This window comes from Petromyzon marinus, chromosome 68 (genome assembly GCF_048934315.1).
Source record: "Petromyzon marinus isolate PM22_M1 ecotype Great Lakes invasive population chromosome 68, UKy_Petmar_22M1.pri1.0, whole genome shotgun sequence".
Classification (NCBI taxonomy): domain Eukaryota; kingdom Metazoa; phylum Chordata; class Hyperoartia; order Petromyzontiformes; family Petromyzontidae; genus Petromyzon; species Petromyzon marinus.
In genome coordinates, this window is record NC_133734.1 from 6677954 (window position 1) to 6690583 (window position 12630).

The 12630-nt window shown below is 43.6% G+C and overlaps 1 protein-coding gene across 1 annotated transcript in view; it reads right to left on the bottom strand.

Moving 5' to 3' along the window:
• The window catches only part of LOC116956982 (uncharacterized), a 36470-nt gene that overhangs the window by 8992 nt on the left and 14848 nt on the right, over nucleotides 1-12630 (bottom strand). Inside the window, exons 2-6 of the mRNA XM_032978894.2 lie at nucleotides 9420-9513; nucleotides 8488-8619; nucleotides 5517-5621; nucleotides 4979-5092; nucleotides 3205-3278 (exon numbers count right to left, since the gene is read on the bottom strand). Of these exons, the coding sequence (XP_032834785.2) occupies nucleotides 3205-3278; nucleotides 4979-5092; nucleotides 5517-5621; nucleotides 8488-8619; nucleotides 9420-9513 (519 nt within the window). The remainder of the gene's footprint in view (nucleotides 1-3204; nucleotides 3279-4978; nucleotides 5093-5516; nucleotides 5622-8487; nucleotides 8620-9419; nucleotides 9514-12630) is intronic.

Below are 12630 nucleotides of genomic sequence, written 5' to 3' on the forward strand. Positions count from 1 at the left end.
TCTTCCATAAGGTTGCGCGTAGAGTGGCAGTCTGCATGGCGTCAGTCTCAAATTTCTCCATGAAAATGTTGGCTACAACCGGAGATAGGGGGGAGCCCATTGGGGTGCCCTCAGTTTGTTTGTAGAAAGTTCCATTCCAAGTGAAGTATGTATTGGTTAAGCAGTGTCTCACCAGGGGGGGTACCTCAGTGTTTAGTCCTTGATGAACCAAGTCTTCAATGATTGCGATGTTGTCAGGTACAGGAACTTTGGTGAATAAGGAAACTACATCAAAACTGACAAGCATGTCGTCTGGGGACAGGGAAATACAGTGAGGGAAAAAAGTATTTGATCCCCTGCTGATTTTGTACGTTTGCCCACTGACAATAAAATGATCAGTCTATAATTTTAATGGTAGGTTTATTTGAACAGTGGGAGACAGAATAACAACAACAAATCCCAGAAAAACGCATGTCAAAAATGTTATAAATTGATTTGCATTTTAAGGAGGGAAATAAGTATTTGACCCCTCTGCAAAACATGACTTAGTACTTGTTGGCAAAACCCTTGTTGGCAATCACAGAGGTCAGACGTTTCTTGTAGTTGGCCACCAGGTTTGCACACATCTCAGGGGGGATTTTGTCCCACTCCTCTTTGCTGATCTTCACTAAGTCATTAAGGTTTTGAGGTTGACGTTTGGCAACTCGAACCTTCAGCTCCCTCCACAGATTTTCTATGGGATTAAGGTCTGGAGAATGGCTAGGCCACTCCAGGACCTTAATGTGCTTCTTCTTGAACCACTCCTTTGTTTGCTTGGCCGTGTGTTTTGGGTCATTGTCATGCTGGAATACCCATCCACGACCCATTTTCAATGCCCTGGCTGAGGGAAGGAGGTTCTCACCCAAAATTTGACGGTACATGGCCCCGTCCATCATCCCTTTGATTCGGTGAAGTTGTCCTGTCCCCTTAGCAGAAAAACACCCCCAAAGCATAATGTTTCCACCTCCATGTTTGACGGTGGGGATGGTGTTCTTGGGGTCATAGGCAGCATTCCTCCTCCTCCAAACACGGCGAGTTGAGTTGATGCCAAAGAGCTACATTTTGGTCTCATCTGACCACAACACTTTCACCCAGTTGTCCTTTGAATCATTCAGATATTCATTGGCAAACTTCAGACGGGCATGTATATGTGCTTTCTTGAGCAGGGGGACCTTGCAGGTGCTGCAGGATTTCAGTCCTTCACGGCGTAGTGTGTTACCAATTGTTTTCTTGGTGACTATGGTCCCAGCTGCCTTGAGATCATTGACAAGATCCTCCCGTGTAGTTCTGCCCTGATTCCTCACCGTTCTCATGACCATTGCAACTCCACGAGGTGAGATCTTGCATGAAGCCCCAGGCCGAGGGAGATTGACAGTTCTTTTGTGTTTCTTCCATTTGCGAATAATCGCACCAACTGTTGTCACCTTCTCACCAAGCTGCTTGGCAATGGTCTTGTAGCCCATTGCAGCCTTGTGTAGGTCTACAATCTTGTCCCTGACATCCTTGGAGAGCTCTTTGGTCTTAGCCATGGTGGAGAGTTTAGAATCTGATTGATTGATTGCTTCTGTGGACAGGTGACTTTTATACAGGTAACAAGCTGAGATTAGGAGCACTCCCTTTAAGAGTGTGCTCCTAATCTCAGCTCGGTACCTCTATAAAAGACACCTGGGAGCCAGAAATCTTTCTGATTGAGAGAGGGTCAAATACTTATATCCCTCATTAAAAATGCAAACCAATTTATAACATTTTTGACATGCGTTTTTCTGGATTTTTTTGTTGTTATTCTGTCTCTCACTGCTCAAATAAACCTACCATTAAAATTATAGACTGATCAGTTATTTGTCAGTGGGCAAACGTACAAAATCAGCAGGAGATCAAATACTTTTTTTCCCTCACTGTACCCTTGATTGTCGATACCAGGTGAGTAGAATTTTGTACCGCAGAGGTGGTTTTTCCAGTGAAAGGCCGCAGAATATCACACAGAAAACGAGCCAGTTTGTACGTGGGGAAGTTGATATTAGAGACGATGGGGCAAGGTGTGTATCTACTTTATGTATTTTTGCTAAGCCGTATAATCTTGGTGGCCTGGCAGCAGAAGGTTTCAACGAAAACTGTTTGGTTTGATCAATTAATGCGGTTGAATCAGAAATTATTTTGTTAGTTTGTATGACGAGGCTGTTGGTGGGATCTCTTTTTATTTTTGTATAGCTGCCATCGTTGAGCAATTCTTGAATTTTGTTGTTATATTCTATTTTATCCATGATGACAGTGGCATTGCCCTTGTCGGCTGAGAGGATGACAATGTCATCCCTCTTTTTAATTTATATAATTCAAAACGCTCATCTTTGCTACTTGGACAATGATACCATTAACTGGTATGTGTTTAGGTGTGACTGCAAAGTTTAGCCCTTTAGCTAAAACGGATTTCAGACCATCGGACATAGAACTGTTACTGTGATTAATTACGACTTTGTTAACGTCTAGCTTTTTGGTGTGTGGGTCCGGTCTTTTGTTGGAGAGGAGGTTAAATTTGGAAATCAGGTTGTCCTTACATTTGGTCGACATAGTGGCAGCTGAAGAGGCAGTCATATTTTCTACATGTTCCAAATACGATGAGAGATTCGTTCTTGAGGCTATTCACATATACAAACACAGAGACAATTTCAACCGAGATGTATTCTGGCTTAGCAATCATTGGAAGGATTTGATAAACCATTTCAGGTCTTAATTGATTGTTCACGTTTACAGTGGCTTTCAGACCGCATCTATTATTTTCGTCTCCCCCATCCTCTTTTCCGAACATAAATGGACTCATTAATCTGAACAAACTGTCAAATTGCTCTCCGTGGTGCTAACGTTAAAAAATAATTGCCAATTTTTTCAAATTTTCTTGCTGCGGTTTTCACACCTGATGATGATTGCTTGTGTTGCAGTCGAAACGTCGTGAGAATTTTATTGTTTTATACTTTTTATTATTTTGTTTCCCTTCTACGTGACTCTACCGAAAGAACCAAGAATATGAATCCCTGCAGTCACGAAAGCTTTCAATCAAATTTATATAAATGATTACAAATGTTGTTATTTGTAATGTATTGGCGGGATTCCCTGCTATTCTCACGAGCATCGTTGCTCAGAGTGGCAATTGTGCGGCCTGTGGTGCTGTGGTGCTGTGGTCGGAGAGGTCACCTGTGGTTCCACTGGGGTTAGCTTGGGGTGATGGTCGCTATGCAGCAGTTGCATCTCAGCTTCGGTGTCCTTGGCTTGGGAGTAAAAACAGAATCAGAATATTGATTTACACTGCCGGAGGAGGAATCCAATGAGCTATTAAGCTTTTTATCATATATCACATAATGAAGTTTATTTGTTGAGTTGGATTGCATAAATATGAATGTCGTTAAACCTGCCAATGTCCGTCACAGCCAATTAGTAAGGTTTGTCATGTAAATAAAACATGCCGATTAGTTATTCTTGATTCGTTCGGTAAAGTCAAGTAGAACATTTTCTTGCTGTGGTTTTCACACCTGATGATGATTGCTTGTGTTGCAGTCGAAACGTCGTGATAATTTTATTTTTGATATTTTTTATTATTTTATTGTTTCCCTTCTACGTGACTTTACCAAAAGAACCAAGAATATGAATCCCTGCAGTCACGAAAATTTGTAATCAAAATTTATGCCGATTATATTCTTGGTTCTTTTGGTAAAGTCACGTTGAAGGGAAACAATAAAATAATAAAATATATATAAAACAATAAAATTCTCACGACGTGGCAGTTTCCAATGTTTTTGCCATTGGTTTTCACACCTGATCATGACTGCTTGTGTTGCAGTCGAAACGTCGTGAGAATTGTATTGTTTTATATATTATTATTTTATTGTTTCCCTTCAACGTGACTTTACCAAAAGAACCAAGAATATGAATCAATGCAGTCACGAAAGCTTTAAATAAAAAAATTATGCCGATTAGTTATTATTTAAGCACACTGCTTGTGTGTGTTTGGAAAGTAAACCCACAACATTTACAATTCGAGTACCGTGACGTTTTGCCGTTGGTTACAAGCAGCCTCATTCATCTACCAGTGATGTGTTTGGCCAGTTTTGTTGTTGTATGGCGTGGAGGGGCCTGGACATTGCTTTAAGCTGATTTGGATCGGCTGCCAGTCCTTCCACGATTGCCAAAGATGCCCTTCTTGGCATCCGGTGGTTCGACTTCGTCAGAAATATCACTGCTGGGGCGTCTGCGACCGGTGTCCTAGCGATCGAGAGCTCCGTTCGAGGGAGGAGTCTCCAGTGCCGTCATTCTGTGGACGCAGTCGCCCCGTGTTGATGTGCAAACTCACAGAGAAAATTGCGCCGATTTTAGTTGGCAGTTGACGTTTGCAAAGGGAAACTGCGGGACCCGACTCCCCCCGCCTCCCCGCCTCAAAGGAATGGAGCCGTCCTCCTCGTGGTCACCCCACCCCGTGAGAAGTGGCTCAAATAAATCACTGGAGACGCCGTGGTGTGTGTGGCAGCCAAGAGCAGCTCATGCGAATACTGCCGCAAGAGGTCTACATGTTTTGGCGCAAGGGCAGCCCCTAGACCAGCTACCAGCAAGTGGCAGGGCCCTGAGCAACCAGCACAATCGGCGCCGAACACCGCCCAAACCCCAATGGCAGATCTAGGCTGAGGGGTTTTTGGTAACCTGGGAAACATTTTGCCCCTATTTTCCATTCAATGTTTTTAAAGCTTTTTTTTAAACGGAGGCATTAATCAGTTTGTTCATCTGCCTATCCAACCAAAAACGGCTAAGCAATGTTTATACATTAATTATAATTCATATTACCTCTGTAAGCACACGGGAAGTGAAATAATGACAGCTTCGTTATTTTATTTGTATAATTTACTATAATTTGGCGCCCCACTAATATGGGGGTGCCCTAGGCGAGACCGCCTTGTCTGCCTGTACGGACGGGACTCACGTGGGCCTCGAGACCTTTTCCCTTGCAGTTTCTTCATCCAAAATATGAGGCCACCGAATCCAGCCAGAGTCAAGATCACGACGGGCACAACGGCCCAAATCCAACCCTTGGAGCCTACAGCACGAACACGCACACTGTTAGTGTAAAAGACAAAGATCCACCCCTCCCCCCCCCCCCCCCCCCCCCCCCCCCCCCCCCCCCCCCCCCCCGTTTCCTCTCGAACAGACTTGGGGCAAACGCTGTTAGCGAGCACCTCCTGAAGGCCGGCACGATCGCCAGCCCCGCTCCTGCCCAACCGCCTTTCTCCCCAGTGCTGATGTGTTTTATGACACACCACACCATGGAACTTAATTGAGGCTGAGTCCACCTGGGGGGGGGGGGGGGCCCAGGACCGGTTCACATAATCGTCAATGATGTTGGCCGTGAGCGGGAATCGAACCCGGATCGTGGGGTTCATAGCGCAGCATGCTAACCGCTACACTATCGCTCCTCAATTAAACACACACAAAGACACCGTTCTATATTTAACTCATCTTACCTTCAATGTCCTCGCAGGGCTGGGACAGACTCGGTCTGTGTAGTCCTTTGACGCACGTGCACACCGTGTCGCTAATCGTGCTGCACTGGCGTTCAAAGAGTTCGCCTGCAAGAACATCGCGTAACAAGATCACACGCGATGATACACCGACTACCACTGAGGGACTGTGCGTTGTTGTCTTGTTGACCTGGGTACAGGCCAGTTCTCAAGGGTTGGCAAGGAAAACCATATTACATTGAGTATTTCACTTAATGTTATGACTATTTGATTTATTTTATTCTACTTGACTTTACCAAAAGAACCAAAGAGTAATTCCTGCAGTCAGGAAAGCGTCAAATCAAGTTTTAATGTTCTGACTTAAGGTATCTGAGGAGAACCACCAAAGCAGGGACTTGTTGTTGTTGTTTTGGTGTGGGTTTGGACTGTTCTTGTCTTCGTGTTGTCTGGGACTGCTGTTGTAGTTTTACTTCCTTGCACAAAGCTTGCATTTTAGTGTTAACAAATCCGCAGGAATTCGTGTAGTGAGGATTTCTTTTTACTTATTCTTTATTGCTAGTGGCTTGCATTTTCTTTATTTAGAACTCCTATCGTTGTGTTTGTTTGGTGTTACTCACTAACCCCCCCCCCCCCAGCCCCTACTGGACATCTGTGATAAAGAGCTTCACAGCTCATCGGATTCCTCCTGGATAAATAAAGATTATTATTCTTAGTGTGGGTCCCGTGGTGTCAAGATGTTAACTACCTCGCCTGGTAAATAGGAGGTTGTGGGTTTGATCCTGACACATGCATATTTGGAGTTTGCGTGTCTCTTTTCCCCGTGGTAGCATCGATGTTTTTTTCTCCAGGTCCTCTAGTTTGTTCCTCTACATTTAGCATCGATATGCATTTTAGAGTCAATTTCCACGATGATGATAAACCACTTCGTTGAGCTATCATTTGTGATGGCCAAGTCGCTTCTGAAAGAGAGCTACATAGCTCAGTGGGCCTAAAAAATAGTTGATAGAGCATACCAGAGTTTCCCAAACTCCAGTCCTTGTGATCCACCACCGCTACACTAAATCTGTCCCCGTTCACCAATTAACTCCCCATGTCAAATGCGGCAAGTCCTCACTGGAACGCACTGCTCATAGGAGGTAAATACGTTCCTAATGTGGTGACAATAATGGTCGGTCTTCTTGGTTCTCTCGGTAAAGTCACGTAGAATGGAAATAAAATAATGAAATAAAAAAATCTCAGACGTTTCGGCCACAACACAAGTGGCCTTCTTCAGGTGAAGAAACAGGTGTATCAAGAAAACGGAACTTGAATAAACGCTGTTAAGCAAGGGCTGTGTCTTTTGAAACTGTGTGGGCGGAGTTGAATTAGCATGTTACACGCCCCACCTCCGGAGCGGGGGAGGGAGGGGGCTAGGAACAAAAGAGTTATGTTAAACATTACAATGTTATACTATTAACTATTACACTACATGTTATAAACCATATCATTAACCGTGGTGTGAGATGTATTAAGAGGCAATGCCAGCGAAAGGGCTGCGGTCTGAAGGTAACAATGATCTGCCACGGCCGAGGTGTTGGTCCTACCGTGTTTTGTTATAATTCAGTAGGCTCACATGACATTGACTTTTCCAAGACAGAGGTTCTTTGTAAGCCATCTGGCTACCATGAGAGATTCGTTCATGAGGCTATCCACATATACAAGCACAGAGACAATTTCAACCGAGAAGATGGATTCTGGCTTAGCAATCATTGGAAAGATTTGATTAACTATTTCAGGTCTTAATTGATTGTTCACGCTTACAGTGGCTTTCAGACAGCATACATTAATTTTTCGTCTCCCCCCTCCTCTTTTCAGAACATAGATGGACTAGTCCTTCTAAACAAACTGTTAAATCTCTGCGCGTAGCGCTGACGTTTTTTTTTTATAAGTAAATAAATACACCGTTTAAAAATAAATACATTTATGCAAACCGACACACCTGATGACGACCGTTTGTGTTATGGTCGAAACGTCGTGAGAATTTGTATTGTTTTATATATATTTTATTATTTTATTGTTTCCCTTCAACGTGACTTTACCGAAAGAGCTAAGAATATGAATTACTGCAGTCACGAAAGCTTTAAATCAAAATTTAAGTAGTATAATAATTAATGGTAAAACATTTAAATGTTTAACATAACTCTTTTTGTTCCCAGCCCCCTCCCTCCCCCACTCCGGAGGTGGGGCGTGTAACATGCTAATTCAACTCCGCCCACACAGTTTCAAAAGACACAGTCCTTGCTCAACAGCGTTCATTCAAGTTCCGTCTTCTTGATAGACCTGTTTCTTCACCTGAAGAAGGCCACTTGTGTTGTGGCCGAAACGTCGTGAGAATTTTATTATTTATTTCATTATTTTATTTCCATTCTACGTGACTTTACCAAAAGAACCAAGGAAATGAATCCGTGCAGTCACGAAAGCTTCAAATCGAAAAATAAAGGTTGGCTTAAGGCTTAAGATGCCGCTGTATATAAATATACATAAGGTAAGACAACTTTGTTTCTCGAGCAATCTTCCATTGCGAGCTCCCCCGCTGTAACTGAGCTTAACGGATGCATCAGATTGGAACGCACCAGCACAGAACAAATATAAAGATCCCCCATAGGGCCTTAGCAGACTGAGGCAAGCGCTGTTAGTGACGAGCAGCTAATGAAGTCCGGCAAGGCACAGTAGGGAGTGGGTGGCCAGCACCGCGCCCGGCCGCCTTTGTCTCCCCAGTGGCGATGTTTTTACACACCGCATCAAGTACTTATTTGCGGCCGAGTCAACCTAGGGGAGGCCCAGGCCCAGTTAAAATATTTGGCACTTGTCGGACGTGAACGAGAATCGAACTCGGTCTCTGCCAGGTTCGTAGCACAGTGCGACCAACCATTGTGCCACCGCTCCCACACTGGCACCATCACCTCCACCACTCAGTTTGGTTGGTATTTCTTACTTTTGTCGCAGATTTTGCATGCTTGGCAGCTCGTGAGGTTATTTGCGGAGTCTGTGAACGTTAATCCATCTATGCACGACAGGCAGACTGGGAACTGTCCATTCGTTGTGCATTCGTGTCTCTTGTGCGTCCCTGTTGATTTAAACAAACAAACATCATTGTTGTTTATAGAGTACAAGGGATGCCTCTACTTACGAGCGAGTTAGGTTCCAGATGTCTGTTCGTAAGTTGATTTGTTCCTCAATCCAAATTTACTCCTGTCGATTCCAAACGTGTTGTACGGCATGTACACTAAACACGGGCAATGGCTTTAAAAGTTGTATAATCTCCTGTAGACATAGATGCCACTGGTTCTTCACGTTCTGCAGAAGTAGATGCTGTGACTGCCATCTATTGTGCGGTGGTTGAACTTACGACTCTCAGTCCAAACAGGCAACTGGACATATGGACAGGTTTGTTTGTATCTCTGAAAGTTCGTAAGTCAAATGTTGGTAAGTAGAGGCGTCCCTGTATATCCGTTGCATAACAAAGGCCAATGGCAGTGTAACTCACAGTGGTAGCAAAGTGGACCGATAGCAGCTGTTTGTAGCCGAGTTCGATATCAATGGAATTGAGTTTACAAGTGTAAGGTAAAACAGTTGTTCAGTGAGGGTAATATTGTCATAGCAATACATTTCTTATCTGGTTTTGGCTTATTCCCTTGGGATATATTTTTTTAAACCGAATTTAAAGTTTTATTTGGTAAATTGGCGACTTCCCTAACACCACCATCCGAGGACTCGACGGTGCTGACTCAGCGTCCTTGACACGGCCCTTATGACACTCGGTGTGCTATTTGGTTGACTTGAATCTCAGTTGAATTCAAAGATTCTATTTTTACCAAAAATCCAAACTCAATTGGATGAATAATCCACGTCGCTTTGTCACGGTACCTGCAGGGCACAGATAGCAGCAGATGTTGGTGTCGGTTCTGTAACTTCCTATGGGGCAATCCACTTGATCGTCCTCTGTAGAAACTGGAGCAATCTGTACACGCGCACAACGTTAACTCACTTATACTGCCATACGTGCACCACGTTAACTCGCTTGTACTCAATGTTATGTGCAGCCATGCAGCCCTTAATGGCAGCGAGCACAAATGTGGGATTGCCTGGCTCGGAGACATGGTCACATGACCCTCAAGCGTCTCCACCACAAAACAAAGACAAAGAACCCCCGTGTAGCCTGAACAGACTGTTGGGGCAAGTGCTGTTAGCGCGCAGCACCTATGAAGGCCGGGACTGGGACACGAGGGGGTGAGTGGCCAGCACCACATCCGGCTGCCTTTGTCGCACAATGTACTCATTTGAGGCTGAGTCGATCTACGTGAGGCCCAGGACCGGTTCAGATCGTCAACGGTGTTGGTCGCTGTGAGCGGGAATTGAACTCTGTTGGGCCGGGGTTGTATAGCGCGGTGCGCTAACCACTGCACCACCGCTCCCCTATCATATCATCATTAATACATCTTAAAAATAACATAGGTGTTTACCATTTCTTGCAGGAATAAAACGAGAATCGTGCTAAGATGTTCAAATACCAAATAGAATATAACCTTTGTTAAGGAATCAAGTACTGCATGAACCACGCACAGCGCTTGTGGTGAACATGTAAACAAGCTCTGATAATAATATATGGCATTGTCCTTATACTGTTCGCATTTTGGTGTTCTCTAGACTGACACTGGTACAGAGACTCCGCCATGAAGAAGGCTGCTGTCGCTCTGGCGTAGGCCAATTGGTTTCAAAGATGATGCAAGTTTATCATTACGATTAAAGGCAATAACACACATTACAACTAATTACTAATTTACAACTTATTACTAATCATAACCATTGACTGATTACCAATCGATTATATAATTACTGCAACTGAATGAGTTAAATGATGACGTCACCCTGCTGCTCTATTTAAGACCGGGAGCAAGTGAGGGCTTTACCATTCTGGCGAATTGCCCGATGATGCTGGATGTAATTACCAGCGAAACGTCGTATTCAAACTGAAAATTTTGTGGATTCACTCTTCAACACACCGGTGGGCTAAAGTAGTGAACTAATTGTCTTTTTGATTTAAAGCTTTCGTGACTGCAGTAATTCATATTCTTAGTTTTTTCGGTAAAGTCACGTTGAAGAGAAACAACAAAATAATAAAATATATATAAAACAATACAAAAATTATCACGACGTTTCGACCATAACTCAAACGGTCGTCTTCAGGTGTGTTGGTTCGCGTAAATTTATTTTAAACGGCGCATTTATTTATTTATAAAAAAAACGTTAGCGCCACGCGCAACGATTTGGCAGTTTACCCAGGACTAGTCCATCTATATTCTGAAAAGAGGAGGGGGGAGACGAAATTTTTTTATAATGTATGCTGTCTGAAAGCCACTGTAAGCGTGAACAATCAATTAAGACCTGAAATGGTTTATCAAATCTTTCCAATGATTGCTAAGATAGAATCCATCTTCTTGGTTGAAATTGTCTCTGTGCTTGTATATGTGGATAGCCTCATGAACGAATCTCTCATGGAAGCCAGATGGCTTACAAAGAACCTCTGTCTTGGAAAAGTCAATGGCATGTGAGCCTACTGAATTAGAACAATGATCTGCCACGGCCGAGGTGTTGGTCCTACCGTGTTTAAGGTCTGCTTTGTGTTCACGAATGCGGTCCGAGACATGGCGTTTGGTTTCTCCAATGTAACTACTACCACAGAGGCAACTTAGTTTGTAGACACCAGGGTATTGTATGTCCGGAATCACATCTTTTACAGACGGAACCAGATCACATATTTTATGTAATGTGTTGAAACGGACCTGGATCTTGTGTTTATTCAAGATTTTGGAGATCTTTTTTGTGATCCCAGCAATGTAGGGTAAAGTGATGGTTTTGAAAGGCTCCTCAAGAGGGTTTTTCTTCATGGTTTGAGTGATAGCTTTGCGGATTGTATAGTCGGAGTAACCATTAGCCCTAAGAGCTTGGTGTACGTGCTTGAGTTCACTGCTTATGTGTTCCTGGTCGGATATGCATTGGGCTCTATGATACAGAGTCTTGATGAGAGAATTCTTCTGTGATGGATGGTGGTGGGAATCCGGTTTCAGATAAGCATCCGTATGGGTAGCTTTCCTGTAGACAGAGTGGCTCATTGAACCATCAGGTCTCTTTTTAATTAGGACATCCAAAAAAGGTATCTTGCCATCTATTTCGACTTCCATGGTAAATCTGATGGCTGGGTGTATGGAATTGATGTGGTCGAAGAATTGGTCTAGAGCAGGCCGGCCATGTGGCCAGATGACAAAAGTGTCATCCACGTACCTCTTCCATAAGGTTGGGCGCAGAGTGGCATTCTGGATGGCGTCAGTCTCAAATTTCTCCATGAAAATGTTAGCTATAACTGGAGAAAGGGGGGAGCCCATTGGGGTGCCCTCAGTTTGTTTGTAGAAAGTTCCATTCCAAGTGAAGTATGTATTGGTTAAACAGTGTCTCACCAGGGGGGGTACCTCAGTGTTTAGTCCTTGATGAACTAAGTTCACCAAGCAAATCCGCAAAGCTATCACTCAAACCATGAAGAAAACCCCTCTTGAGGAGCCTTTCAAAACCATCACTTTACCCTACATTGCTGGGATCACAAAAAAGATCTCCAAAATCTTGAATAAACACAAGATCCAGGTCCGTTTCAACACATTACATAAAATCCGTGATCTGGTTCCATCTGTAAAAGATGTGATTCCGGACATACAATACCCTGGTGTCTACAAACTAAGTTGCCTCTGTGGTAGTAGTTACATTGGAGAAACCAAACGCCATGTCTCGGACCGCATTCGTGAACACAAAGCAGACCTTAAACACGGTAGGACCAACACCTCGGCCGTGGCAGATCATTGTTCTAATTCAGTAGGCTCACATGCCATTGACTTTTCCAAGACAGAGGTTCTTTGTAAGCCATCTGGCTTCCATGAGAGATTCGTTCATGAGGCTATCCACATATACAAGCACAGAGACAATTTCAACCGAGAAGATGGATTCTATCTTAGCAATCATTGGAAAGATATGATAAACCATTTCAGGTCTTAATTGATTGTTCACGCTTACAGTGGCTTTCAGACAGCAT